This window comes from Python bivittatus, unplaced genomic scaffold (assembly GCF_059951505.1).
Source record: "Python bivittatus isolate LINGU-HERP-01145 unplaced genomic scaffold, Pbiv_v1 ctg000080_np1212, whole genome shotgun sequence".
NCBI classification, from domain to species: Eukaryota; Metazoa; Chordata; class Lepidosauria; order Squamata; family Pythonidae; genus Python; species Python bivittatus.
This window is the reverse complement of record NW_028277035.1, coordinates 65302941-65316438: the sequence shown is the minus strand read 5'-3', so window position 1 is coordinate 65316438 and position 13498 is coordinate 65302941. Positions and strand designations below refer to the sequence as shown.

General features: G+C 40.1%; 1 protein-coding gene across 1 annotated transcript in view; it reads left to right on the top strand.

Moving 5' to 3' along the window:
* The first annotated feature begins 132 nt into the window (after window positions 1-132).
* The window catches only part of UROC1 (urocanate hydratase 1), a 60654-nt gene continuing 47288 nt past the window's right edge, over window positions 133-13498 (top strand). The window contains exons 1-3 of the mRNA XM_088134278.1: window positions 133-528; window positions 6026-6156; window positions 10708-10801. Of these exons, the coding sequence (XP_087990404.1) occupies window positions 274-528; window positions 6026-6156; window positions 10708-10801 (480 nt within the window). The 5' untranslated portion in view covers window positions 133-273. The remainder of the gene's footprint in view (window positions 529-6025; window positions 6157-10707; window positions 10802-13498) is intronic.

Genomic DNA, 13498 nt, shown 5'->3' with positions numbered 1-13498 from the left:
AAGTGGATGTGCTTTGCCAAATTTCCAATTCAAAGCTTGCAAAGTCTCTGGGCCCTGCATTGGATAGGAAACCTTCCTATGTCGGTGATGTGTACAAAGTACAGAAGAATCAACTGTGATTCAATGTGACAGAGCAACCACATGTGCAAAGAAAGATTTGAGAATAAACAGTAGACCTGTCAATGATTCTTCAGGAGGAGGCAGCAGGACAAACCAATAGGATGATGAGGGGTGTTAAATAGGGTGTTTTTCCCCAGAGGATTGGAGGAATCTATGCAAAAGCCAGAGGGTGACCTGCTTTCGTCAAAGGTCACCTTAGCTGCTGTTGAACCTCAACCCTTTTTAAAGTCTTGTCCTTCAGGCCAAGGCTGTCTGTCAGGCACCAGCATTCCCTTACCAGCCATGTCTACTCTGAAAGCAGTCTGTGCTGGGCTCCCCCTCCATCCTCTTCCAGAGAACAGAGGCCGAAAGAGTGGAATCCCTCATGCTCCTGTGAGGAGCCCAAACCTCACGGCAAGTGAAGAAAAGGTAAGAGTTTGTGTAATTCTCTTTGGACATTCTCCCACTTCCCAGTGAAAACTGAGTTAGGGCTACGTCCTCCTAGAGAGAACCAAGCTCTGGGTTCGTAAATTGTTCCCTGGAACTGAGTTGGGTGGATCGCCTCTGAGAGATCTGCGGTGGGTTGTCTCTGAAGCCTTAGATCTGACTCTTGAAGCAGGTCTAGTGGTCTCTGCCCAGCCATATTGATAGCTACCAGCTGTGAATATAAAGCATTGCACAGTGCTATTATATATTTCCCTTAATGCCTTTCTGTTGGTATCAGGTGCTATTGAGTTCAAATGCATATCCCTGCATATCACACCCTTAACAACATGGTCTTGTTCGGGAATCTCCAGTTACTCAGCATTATGAGGACTTCTCCCTTTAAGATTTCTGAGTGTATCTTTCTTTATGTTCTGTTCATTAAAATGTGGGATGTTTCTGCATAGATAATGCCCTTTTGAAATGGGAGTAGCAGTATTAATAGAAATAGTAATGCTTTTCACACGTATCTTTATTCAAGGAACAATGATAGCAAACATAAAGTGAGGATCAGGCCTATATATTCTGTCTATTCTCAATTTGAATTTGCAGTAATAATCTTTTGTTCCAATGTTTTATTTCATGTCCCTTGGTTTCTGTAAATAATATGTAGCCTTTTTATAAGACATGCATAAAGGTTGATATCCATGGGGACCTGTCATTACTCTTGACTTTAATATCCTTGAATAAACCAAACCATATTTGCCAGGATTTTCTTCTATATATTTTCTGAACTCTCTTGCTTCCAAACCCCTTTGTTGATTGAAATATGAGACAGTGGCATCCTTCATCTTCTTCTTTTTCCTCTGAAGCCTAAGCACATTTACACATTGCCCGTGTTTTCACTGCCCATTCCCTTAAAGTCAACTTGGGATCATCTTCATGCCTTTCACCCTCAAAACATGGAGAACAACCTTACAGCAGCAGACAGAAGCCAAGAAACAGGCCGAGATGCCAATGCTAGAGGCAGGTCAGGTGAGAGTTCTTGCAGGTGAAGGAACAGGTTGCCCAAGCATTTTGCTGAATAGGTGCTTTTGTCTGTAAAATGTACCCATTTCAGTACTTCACTGGATGAGCTAGCAGAAATGGTCATGCTTGTTTGCATGTGAAAATCATTTCTCTTCAAGGAGAGATCTGAGGGGTAGAACAAGGTAGGGTTGCTGTGATGTACAAAGCAAGTTTGGGCTAGCATTGGCAATGGGTTTCATTCTGTACCAGGAGTGTCTGCAGCAGGCTAGGGGTCAAAAAACTCATGACAGCATGTTTGAAGCCCCACCTTTTTTTTTTTAACATATGATGCACATTAGGAGGAGTGGGACTTCAATTGCACAGTCACAACCATTATCTTAACTTTTGTACCCCCCTCCCCCACTCTATGGTCACCCTGTTCTGTACTGTATATGAAGGCAGGAGGCTAGCTGGTGGGGTGGAGGAATGTTGCAGGCCTGGGTACACACCTTTGTCTCTTCCAACATTGCCATCCGAAATGATTCCTCTGCCTAATATTATGGATGACCCTCTGTCTCCTGAGTTGATCCAGCATATGCTAAAATATGTCAACAGGGAATGAATTTGCTCGTGCAAAGGAGTTTACCCTGAAAAAGAATATGATCTTACCCATTTTCAGCAACGAGCAGTGGTTCAGCAACTGAAAATTCTGTTTTAAAAAATTGGACACTTCTAACAAAAAGTCAGAAGTCTGGTAACACCTTTTCCGTCTAACAGATTTTATTAAAAGGCATATTAAAAAGTTTCTGTCTTAATAACATTTGTTAGGTGGAAAAGGTGCTACCAGACTCCTCCTTATTTGCCACCATAGACTAACATAGCTGTCCTCTTCTAATAAAAAAGAAAGCCTATTTTGCATCTAGCTCACCTCCTGATAAGGGTAGCTATGTCTCTTCTCAGTCCTGTATTTGTTCCTAAATTTTTAAGACAGTGTAAACTGTGTGAATAAATGTTGTGTCTACTGTGGTGTTATCATATTATTCTTAGGGTTTGGCTTCTAGAGAATCTCTCTTTATTGGCTCATCATAGTAAGCAAACTCTTCTGGCAAAAATGTGAGGTTCCTGTCTTACGGCTATAGATGATTGCTGCTGCTTTGAAATCTGCTGTTTACCTTTTAAGTGACAACAGTTTTTTGGTAAGATCAGCTATTTTGAGCTGGATGTCCTGAGGTATGAGGACTAACTTCTAGAAAACTGGGAACTGCAGTGCCGCCACACTGGAGAATTCCAAAAGGTAGCCCATCACACACACATTCAGATATTTACTTTCTCACATTTACACTGAGAAGGCTCTTTCTACCACAGTAAAGACCATGCTTCTTTGCTTTTAATTGTATTTTTGATTCAGTTAAACAAAGATTGAAGCAATCTTTTTTAAGTCGAGGCCAGCTTGCTAAAAGATGTCTATTGCTCTGATGTCTCAGATTGAGCTTTGATTTAGTATTTCATGTATATATCTTTGAATGCATTTATTTTGATTTCCCTACATTTGATGTTGGAGATCATTCTTTTTCCTTTGTGTACCACTTATTTATTTGTTAGATTTATCTCCCATTTTTTCTCCAGGAGCTAAAGGTGGCTTACTAGGAGATCTCCCTCATTTGATACCCACAATAATACCCTTCTGAGGTATGGTGGATTAAAAGAGTGACTGGCCCAAAATCATCCAGTGAGCTGCTGCTGCTGAGGGTGGGCTTGAAATTGGATCTCCTCTGTCCCAGTCCGTTAATTCACCCTGCACATATCACAGTGACTTTACACAACAGTAGTTCCTGAATTCAATGGGAATGAATGCAATCTCAGTCCCTCTGTCACCCAACAGCCAGGTTGGCTTTAAAAAAAAAAAAAAATTAATCCCCAAGCATATTCACATAGTTCCTTAGTTGTCCTGCAGGTCTCATGGAATCATTTTCATAGGGCAATGCATTTTCAACCCCATGGTATCTGTACTACTCAGTCCAATTCTTTCAGCCCTCCCCTTGGCGAGAATGCTCAGCCACAGGTCTCATTTCTAGAGACTTAAACTCTCTTGGACCTCCTTGCTGGCCCTTCCAGATCCATTCAGCTCTTCATTAGTTCTTCCAGTGACGATCCACTCTCCCAGCCATTGCCCAGCACTGCTCATTCTCCAATCGTCCTGATGGCACATGGGGTGATTTCCTTCCTGGGTAGAACTTGCCCACCGATCTGCCCATCCCTCTTTGAACCCAAGCTGCAGGCAGGCCAGCCAGTGGGACACAGCAGGGAGAAAGTCTTGCTTTGATGGATTATCAAAGATAGGCTCTGAATCTTAGAGGCACAGAGCTATTTCAGCTCCTTCCCACTCCCTTGTAAATGAGAACTAAGGGAAGAAAATTAATTACAGTGGTACCTTGGGTTGTGAACTCCGCCTCGGGTTACGAACTGGATCCGCGGCCATTTTCCCTGCTGCCACGCGGTCGTGGCTTCCTGTGGGGGAGATCGCGGTAGCAAGGAGACGTTCGGTGAGGCTTGTGGTGTGTTTTGTGGCGTTTTGGAAGGTTTTTGGTGTGCTTGTCAGCATGGCTCCAAAGAAAATGCAGAGCAGGCTTGGTAAGAATAATGATGATGAACGATAACGTGTTCTCTCATTTCCGGAGGGTTATGCAGTGCAGGAAAAAACAACTGACTTTAGACAGGTTTTTCCCCAGAACTGAGCCTGCAGCTAAGAGGCAAAGAAGAGAGGAAACCCCTGAAGGAGATCTCCCCGATGTCCTTTTGGAGGGGGACTCTCCCTCCAAACAGTAACTGCATCCCCACCCCATTCTCCCTCTTCATACTGTGCTGTACTGTACTTTTTTTTTATGTTTTTGTGGTTTAAAAATAAAATGCATATGTTTCAGAATGGATTAACCGTATTTACATTGAACCTTATGGGGGAAATTTGCCTCGGGTTGCAACCAAATTCGGAGGGCGGATTAACCGTATTTACATTGAAGCTTATGGGGAAATTGCCTCGGGGTGCGACCAAATTCAGAGGGCAGAACGGATTAACCATATTTACATTGAACCTTATGGGAAAATTTGTCTCGGATTGCAACCAATTCGAGTTGCGACCAGAGTCACGGAATGGATTAAGTTCGTAACCCGAGGTACCACTGTATAGGATTTTAATTAAACCTAATGACAATGTCAGAATTATACCTCAATATTGCTTTTACCTTCAAATGATAGTGATAAAGTGCTGCCTTTGGTTTCTGTTGGATTTTATTCTTTGGTGGAAACCTCTTCATTCTTTCCAAGCCAATGAAGTGTTGGAAAGAAATTATGTAAAGAACCCTGGGACTCTGTCCATCTGTTAGTGGGGTAATCCTCCAAACACTGAACAGAACTGGACCATTTTGGTGTGGTATGAGAAGCCAGCAAAAGAAAGTCTGAATTTGAAAACGGGCAGGCTCCAGCAGGGAGCTATGGAGAAAAGTATTCCAGAAAAAAATCCCCCCAATGCATCCTTGGTCTGGGAGAAGCAGCTGGCCAGCGGCTTGAAATGCTACTGACCAATCCATTCTAAGCCCTCCTCCCTCCTTCCTGCTGGACACCGCAGACAGAGTGGACCATATGCAGCCTACCCTGCACTTCCTCATGCACGCTTATGCACAGATACTCACATGCACACACCCAGTGACCATATCGGACAGATGCATTGTGTGAACAAATCAAGCTTCAGAGTACATATTGTGACAGTCCTGAATTTGGTACCCTGAAGATATGCAATTTTATTCTAATGCCCCAGGTAATTACATCATTGAAACAAACGAGTGTAAGCTTTCTTAAGGTGGTAGCACTTTTCCTGCTTTTTTCCCTGGTCCTAGACTTTAACTCTTAAGTGCTGCTGCTTCTGTTAATGGTATAGTACCTTTTTGCTATGAATCACTAGTGGGGAAATAACCCAAGAGGCAGGAGGGGAACATTCTGGATATTTGGTAACCCTAGCACATTTAAATATTGAGTACAGAAGTTCACAGTTTCTTTGCACAGTGAAAGACAACCTTAATTTACTAGGTAATTGTTCACGTGCTACGTATATTCTGTCATCTCAGGATGACAATGAAGTAGCAGACTTGGCATGACCCATCTCTGCTGCCAAAGAGGCAGCAGAGTTTTCTGCTTTCTTGTGTGCTGAATGTAAAGGCCTACATTAATGTTCCTTCATTTCGTCTCTGGAAAGTGGGTGCAGGACATTATCCTATTCGTACAATGGGCTGAATGGAAAGATTCCATTGAAAAAGTGCTACTACCTTAGTGGATGGACCCTCATTTTTATTCAAAATCAGTGTCCTTGAATCCATTCATAAGAACTGGGCATGTTTCCCACTCAGCCTAATAAAATGCATGTGCTTAATTAATTGTGATAGCCACCTGCCTAGTCATTTTTTAAACTTACTTACGTTTTCTTTCTCCTCCCCTGTTTTGGCAGTTGGCTTTAAAGAACTCTCTGCGTTATTTCCCATCTAACTTACATGGAATCCTGGCACCAGAATTTGCCAAAGAATTGAGACTCTATGGGCATATCTACATGTACAGGTTCTGTCCCCAGATTGAAATGAGGTAAGGATTTGGATTTGCAAAAGGATTGGGAATTCCAGGTTGGGACTGAAATTCCTTACTCAGTAGCTCGATTCACATCATGGGCATCTGTGCGGGTGTAGGAAATGCTGTCGTACCCATGACATCATTGCCTAAACAACATAATAATGTAACGTGCATTGTTTGTGTGACAACATCATGTTTCAAATGATGTCATTGTAGCTTGTACTGAATGCTTACCATTCTCATGTAAGGCAAAGCCATAATTTTTTTTAACTGTCATATTTTTGAATTGAATTACCCTGATCCATTAAGCATTATTAAAAAACTAAAATGGCTGTGTTCTGCACTAAGTCAGAAGCAGTCAAACCACCTTTTGGGTTCCTTAGCATAGTAAGTGAATCCAGCTTATCTTTATACAGTTAGCAAAAGTTTATCAGTGGGGCTACCTCAAGGCCCAGCCATGAACTAGGCTAGCAGAAGGTCATTTGTTGATTAACCAGCAAGATGAGACAAAACAAGGCAGATAAGTACAAGCAAGCTGATTTACTGGTCAATGTAGGCAGTTGCTGACCATTGGGGAACTTTGGACTGGGTTCAAGCATCATGCTAAACTATAATGTAGTTAGTTTGTTTCTGGCAGTTTATAAACCAAGACTTAGGACAATATGTCAAGCCAGTTAATTGTGGATTAGAAAACAAACCATGGTAAAAAGCCTCTGAAAATGTGAATTCAACCTTTGACTTGGCTGAGACCCAATGGTAACAGCTTTATAATAGGGTGGAGAACAGTGGACCTTTGTTTCTGATGAGTGTCTGCTTCCAGCATCTTCACAGCCCTTGTAGTTAAGATGGTTGGAGACTGTTATTCAGTGACATCTAGATCTCCAATCCATTTGCTGTTTATAATCTGTAAGTTTGTAATGCAGTTTTTCTCTGTGGTCAACTTCCTTGTGGGCAGCACAGCATATAGCAAACTTCTTCTGGAAGAAGTAAGACATGCAGAAAATAAGGTGTCAAGGCTTGGCTTGATCCTGGCTATCAAAATACCTTGGCAGAGATTCCCAAGTGCCTTCTTAGGTTCTAATGAAGCCTATGTAAGAACAAATTCCAGAACTGTATTTCTAATGTCAAGCCTTTTTCACCAGCACCATCCATAAAAAAGTAACCATAACGTAAAAATAACAACACATGTGTCATGACATCATCACATAAATAATATAATTATGTCAGTGTGTGATGCAAATATGTAATATGTCCTATGTGATGATGTCATGACATATATGTATTGTACTGAACTATAAACATTCCACCCCTTTTTAAGCTTAGTTTAAGCATGTTTAGGGCTACTATATCTGGGTTGAAAAATGCAGATAGCCAATAGATAGCAACAAAGAGTTAGTTTTATGTGTCTCTTCACTCCAATCTAGTAGTCGTCGTCCAGATTTTTGCAGTCTAGATATAATCTATAGTCCTAAACATGTTGAACAAACCCAGTGTACAGGTCTAGACATAGCCTCAGACCATAGGCTGGCAGTGCATGAACCAGCTCTGTGGTTGTAGACTTTCCCTATATATATTCACATGTTTTATGTTATGAATCTGGAGGACCATTAGATAACTGTAAACAGATGCAGACTAACCCTTTGCTACCATCTAGTGTTTGTCCAGTTACGGGAACCCTAGTTGTATTCAGTCCAGCAAACTATGATTTCTTTTAGCCCAAGCCATGACCTACAAGTTAAGATACAACTATAAAGTATAAATTAATTCATGAATAGAATGCATAAAGGAGAGAACATGTACAAGCCCAGGAGCTGTTTCTTTAATGCCAAGCCATAACTGGATGTGAAGTGATTCTGTACCTGTTTAGCCCATTAGAAACTGTAATATATTCACTGTGTATGAGTTGGGCAGCCATATAACTTTGTTAAACAAACAAACACACAAACAAACAGGCTGAGTGCATGAATGGGAATGAGCTTTCCTATCCTCTTTCTATCAGGGTAGCCACCATATCTGGACTGTAAAAATCCAGGTGAGCACTAGATTGCAACCAAGAGATACAGACAACTCTGTATTGCTGCCATCTTATGGTTGCCTGGAGTTTTACAACCCAGATATGGCAACACAACTTTGCATGCCTCCAGGAGGGAGAATGAACCTGGCTTAGGACTCACATTGAAAGATCTTTGAAAGGTCGTGATGTGTGAACTTGGAATTGTGCTTATTTTTTTGTTTGTTTTTTAATTCTAGTTTGCTGAATGAAGTTCAGAGCAATCTGATTTCAAGCTGGTTTGCTTAACCATCAAGTAAACATTGGCTGTTTTGGAAATGAAAGAAACGTTGACTACTCTGCCCCTGAGAACAAGTGTGATGCTGTGATTAAGCTGTAGAGTTAGGACTGAGAGGCCCATGTTCAAGTCCTCCCTCTGCTGTGGAACTTTGGGCCAGTCTCTCTGTCTTAGCCCATCCAGCTCACAGGACAGCAATGGGGAAAATGGGAGGAGGGAATGGTGGGCATGCTGCCTCGAGATGCCAGAGCGAGGGTGGGATAGAAACCTAATTAAGAACAAACATAATGATAAGCATTTTTTATCATCTTGGCCCCAAGGGAGAGGGGAGGAAAAAGTGCTGTAGCCAAACGCTGTTGCATTTATCGTTCAAATATCTTTGATCATTAGATGCAAAGTTTGTTCATTCTCATTGACTGATCTTGTTTGTTTCATTTAATGTTTCTGGCGATTATGTCCTGCCAGCATGAAAGTGTAAGGCAAAAATGACTCTAATGCAGTACATAGACCCTGTACTGACTGTAGGCTGAAAAAAGCTTCGCTTTGTAACTGTCCTGAGCTGCAGTTTTGAAAATCTGATACAGGGCAATAACATTCCTCAAATGTAGTGTTCCATTTTGAAGCATTTTTGTTAACAATTGCTCAGAATCTGTTTGTTCCAACTGGATTTTATATTTGAGTTCTCAAATGAACAGTTCAAATTTTGCTCATGTTCCAAATAGGCATAGCAGTAAAAAAAAAAAAAAAAGGCTGCCCAGGGACACAAAGCTCAAATTCTACAAACATTTGCAGCTGAGCTGATACAGATTTTCCGTATTCAGATTCTGAATAAAAAGATCAAGTAACAAGGTCAGAATAAACAATATATTTTCTTCATTCAGTATGGAATCCTTCCAAAACAGACATAAAACAAGAGAAACAATGAAAAAAAAATGCTATGATATTTATTTTGCCAACTGGATGTAAACTGTTTGCCAATGGCACTATGTCTATTTCTATTCCAGAGTTGGTAACTATTTCTTCTGTGAGTGTATGTGTTATGCACACATGTGCACATGTGCCATATCAGGGCTGTGCAGCACTTCAGCAATAATTTGGAAAACATGGTTGGATTCACACAGGAATGTGAACAGAACACTTGCCTAGAAATCTTTAAAGGAGAAATGTCTTTTCCCAGGATTGTGCAGTTCCCCTCTGTGGCTGCCACATGATCCTGGGAAAGGTTGTGGCTGCTTTAAAGAATTACAGAAAGGTGCTGTGTTTTCATTCCCCCTCCCTTGGAAGTGAATCTGAAGAACTGCACAGACCTAGAATGTGTGTATGTGTGTGTGCATTTCTTTTTTTCATTTTGGAGTCTCATGTGAAGTGGTTTTCCAAATCGAATTGGTACTCAGTTGGCCCAAGAGAAATGGCACCTCATAATGTTTGCTGAATGGATAATGTGGGCTCAAAGCACACACGTTGTGACTGCAAGAGAAATTATCAATAGCATTGTAATGGCAAGTTCCAGCATCTGGCATTTATATTAGTTTTTTCTTTAACAGCAATACTCTACTTGTGAACAGGCAGGTTTGAAATAACTGCTCATTTATTCCTGTGCATTTGTTCTAGTTAGTTAGTTAGTTAATTACTGGGTCCTGTTCATGGTTCTCTTTGGAGAAGACGAAATGGAGATGCTCCTCTCCCACTTGACACTTTGCCTGCTCTGTGGTCAATTTTACAAGCCAGCCTTATCAAAGAGCACTTCCTTTCCGGCTTCTGTAAATAGGGTGTACAATGCTCCTAGGTTAAGGAGATTCTGTCTAATCATTTTATACAGTGAGAAAGTATATCCATGGGTTCAAGTATTCAGTGCCCTTGAGTAACAAGAGAAATAGGTGTCTTTATGAACCACACTCAAACAGCTTTCTCGGTCTTATAATCTTCAGAGTTGTCAGACTACATGTACCCAGTGCTGTCTGAAGATAATGGGAACTGTAGTCTAACATATCCACAGGCATTAGGTAGAAAGAAGCTCTTAATACACTAATACTTTTTGGCAGCTGGGCGGGGAGGGGGGGGATCCTCTTATTCTCATCTACTGAGAAGTGATCTTGATTGAGTTCGGATGGTCTTATTCATGATAGATGTACTGCATCCCTAACTGACTTTATTGTTCTATTAAATTTTTTCTGTAATGGTTTTTCTTTTAATTTATCTGTGATAAATTCAAGAATTCAACTGTAAAAAGGTTTGGGAATAATTACTTCATCTCCACCTTTATTTATTTTAATTTCAGAGCTTATCCCATTCAGGAATATCCTTGCAAAACCAAACAAGCTGCTGCAATAATGCACATGATTATGAATAATCTTGATCCTGCAGTAGCACAGGTAATGAATATTTGGTGAAAACATGGTCTAGGAAAGAAGTCTCCTGTCATGTTAATGAGAATGTACTGCTTTTTATGAAGTAACACATTTCAGTTCCTCTTATAACTTAGAGACAGTGATTAGGTTCACACATTATGTTAAGCCATTGTTGTTTTGACATTACTGTGTTAAATAAACCTACAATTAGCTAGGTTGGAAAAACCTGATAAACTATAAACCATAGTTTACAAACTATAATGTCCAGTTCTCACCATTCATACACATATAACCATCATTCTGTCCCCTTTCAGGGCAAGCTACATTATCGAAGTGCAAAAAGGGAACAAAAATAGTAAACCAGAGGAATTCAAGGCATGAGATAAGAAAGAGAAAAGCAAGCATACCCAAAACTTGTTTACATTAGTCCCATTCGGTATACCTCTCCATATCTTTGTAGCCTCACAAACCATCTTGGCTTCCAGTCCATGCTCCCATCTGGACCACTACAATGCTCTCTACAGGGGGCTGCCCTTGAAAAGCATTCAGAAGCTTCAGCTGGTGCAGAATGCCAATGTCAATGGTGCCTCTACTTTGTGAGCTGCCAGTGTGCTTCTGGGTGCAATTCAAGGTGTTGGTTGCCATCTTTAAAGCCCTTTGTGGCTTGGGACCGGGTTACATGAGGGACTGTCTCTCCCCAGTTGTTTCTACTTGTCTGATCTGATCAGGCAGGATGGGCATGCTTTGGGTCCCATCAGCTAAGGAATGCCGGTTGACGGGGCCTAGAAGACGTCCCTTTTCTGCCGTAGCACCAGCCTTATGGAACATTCTCCCTCTGGAGATCAGGATGGCCCCAACCCTGCTGGCTTTTCATACGTCCTTAAAGATCTCACTGTGTGCCTGGGCCAGGGGCCCTGAGTATGTGCAGGGACCCATTTCTTGGTTTATCTAGTGATTATGAAGGATGGGTTATTCTCAGCTGCTATGTGTTTTAATTTTTGTATTATTGTAATTGTTTTTATTTTTTAAATTTTTGTCACCGCCCAGAGTCACTTGGTGAGATAGGTGGCCATACAAATTGAATGAATGAATGAATGAATGAATGAATGAATGAATGAATGAATAAATAAATACTCCACATCATATCTTGCCTTTTATTCTTTAAACTTCTCACTTCTCTGTTTCTGAGAATCTCATCAACTCCATACGTATGACTTCCATGGTCTTCCTCCTCCTCTCAACCCATTCACTTTTCCCTTATATATTTGCTTTATAATTCAATCCTTGTTTGTTGTCTTTATATGATAATCAGCCTCACTGTACAATTTTTGTACTGGTGACTCACTTTTGTGTTCAATCAACATTGATTCATTACCCATTCATTCTTGACCCTATATCTTTTTACACATATGTTTCTTAAGTATGCCATTCCCATTGCATCCAACTTATTTTTATTTTCTCTTGACTTACCCAGCTCTCATTTCCAGAGAGACAGTGGGTAGAAATACTTCTTTTGAAAAGCTTCCATTCCTCACAACAACTACATATTACCTGCTACCATTTGCATGTCTTAAAAGTTATCCATCTGTTTCCCCATCTTTAGTAAACATTCTATCAAAGTACACAAATTTATCAACTTGCTCTAGCTTTTATATATAACTTGCAACCATTCACTCCATTTTCCCTACTAAATATATCTGTCTTGGTCTTTGATAGAATAATTTTCAGATCTATATTCCTTGTTGCATCTAACATTCACTGCAAATCATTTATCTTCTCAGACTCAAACACAGCATCATCTGCATACAAAGTACATATATGTTCATGTCCCAAGTCAATACATCTCTATCACCATCACAAAAGTTTCTTATACACTTCTGATACGTTCTCATACATTTATTATACATTAAACAACCAAGGGAACATCACACTTCCTTGTCTTACTCCTTGTTCAGAGTTGAACCATTTACTAAGCATACCATTTATTCTCACACATGCTTTACTTCCTTCATATATTTCTCTTATCACATTCAGAAACCCTAACCAAGCTTTTATTGTGCACTTTCTCTAAATCAATATACTACACACACATTTTTATTTCCACCAAAATTGCTCTGTATTTTCCCTACCTCATTTAATCTTAACCATTCTTTGCTCGCTTTGGCTACATTCTTTGCAACTTTTTGGGTCTACATATGATAAAATACCTTTTATTATGTTTTTTGCAACAATCATTTTTATATGCATTTTTCCACATTCATAACCACTTTTATGTCTTCATTCCACTAAACATCCTTTTTCATACTTCTAATGTTTCTGTGGCTTCTGGTAATATAATTGTTTTCACTCTGTTTTACTCAGCATCCACATCTTCTTTCCTTATGTTCACTTTCCAGTTATTCTGTTGGTAAATTAAACTAGCTTCTTATTCTATTTCATACAAGATATGTACTTTCTTTTTCTGCAGTTGTTTTTCACTTCTTTATTTTTTTTCCATGTCTGTTTTCCCAAGTTCTATTCTTGGCACTACCAAAAAATTATCTGCCCCATATTCATAACCTCTGATCATCCTTGTTTCTCTGTCTCTGATTCTCTCAGTCTTTCATTATACAGTCAATTAAATCACGTTTTTGGAATTCTTCTGCATATCTATATAAGAATAGATGTACGGTTTGACTGCATATTCAAAACAAACAAGTCTTTTTCTTGGCAGGTACTGTA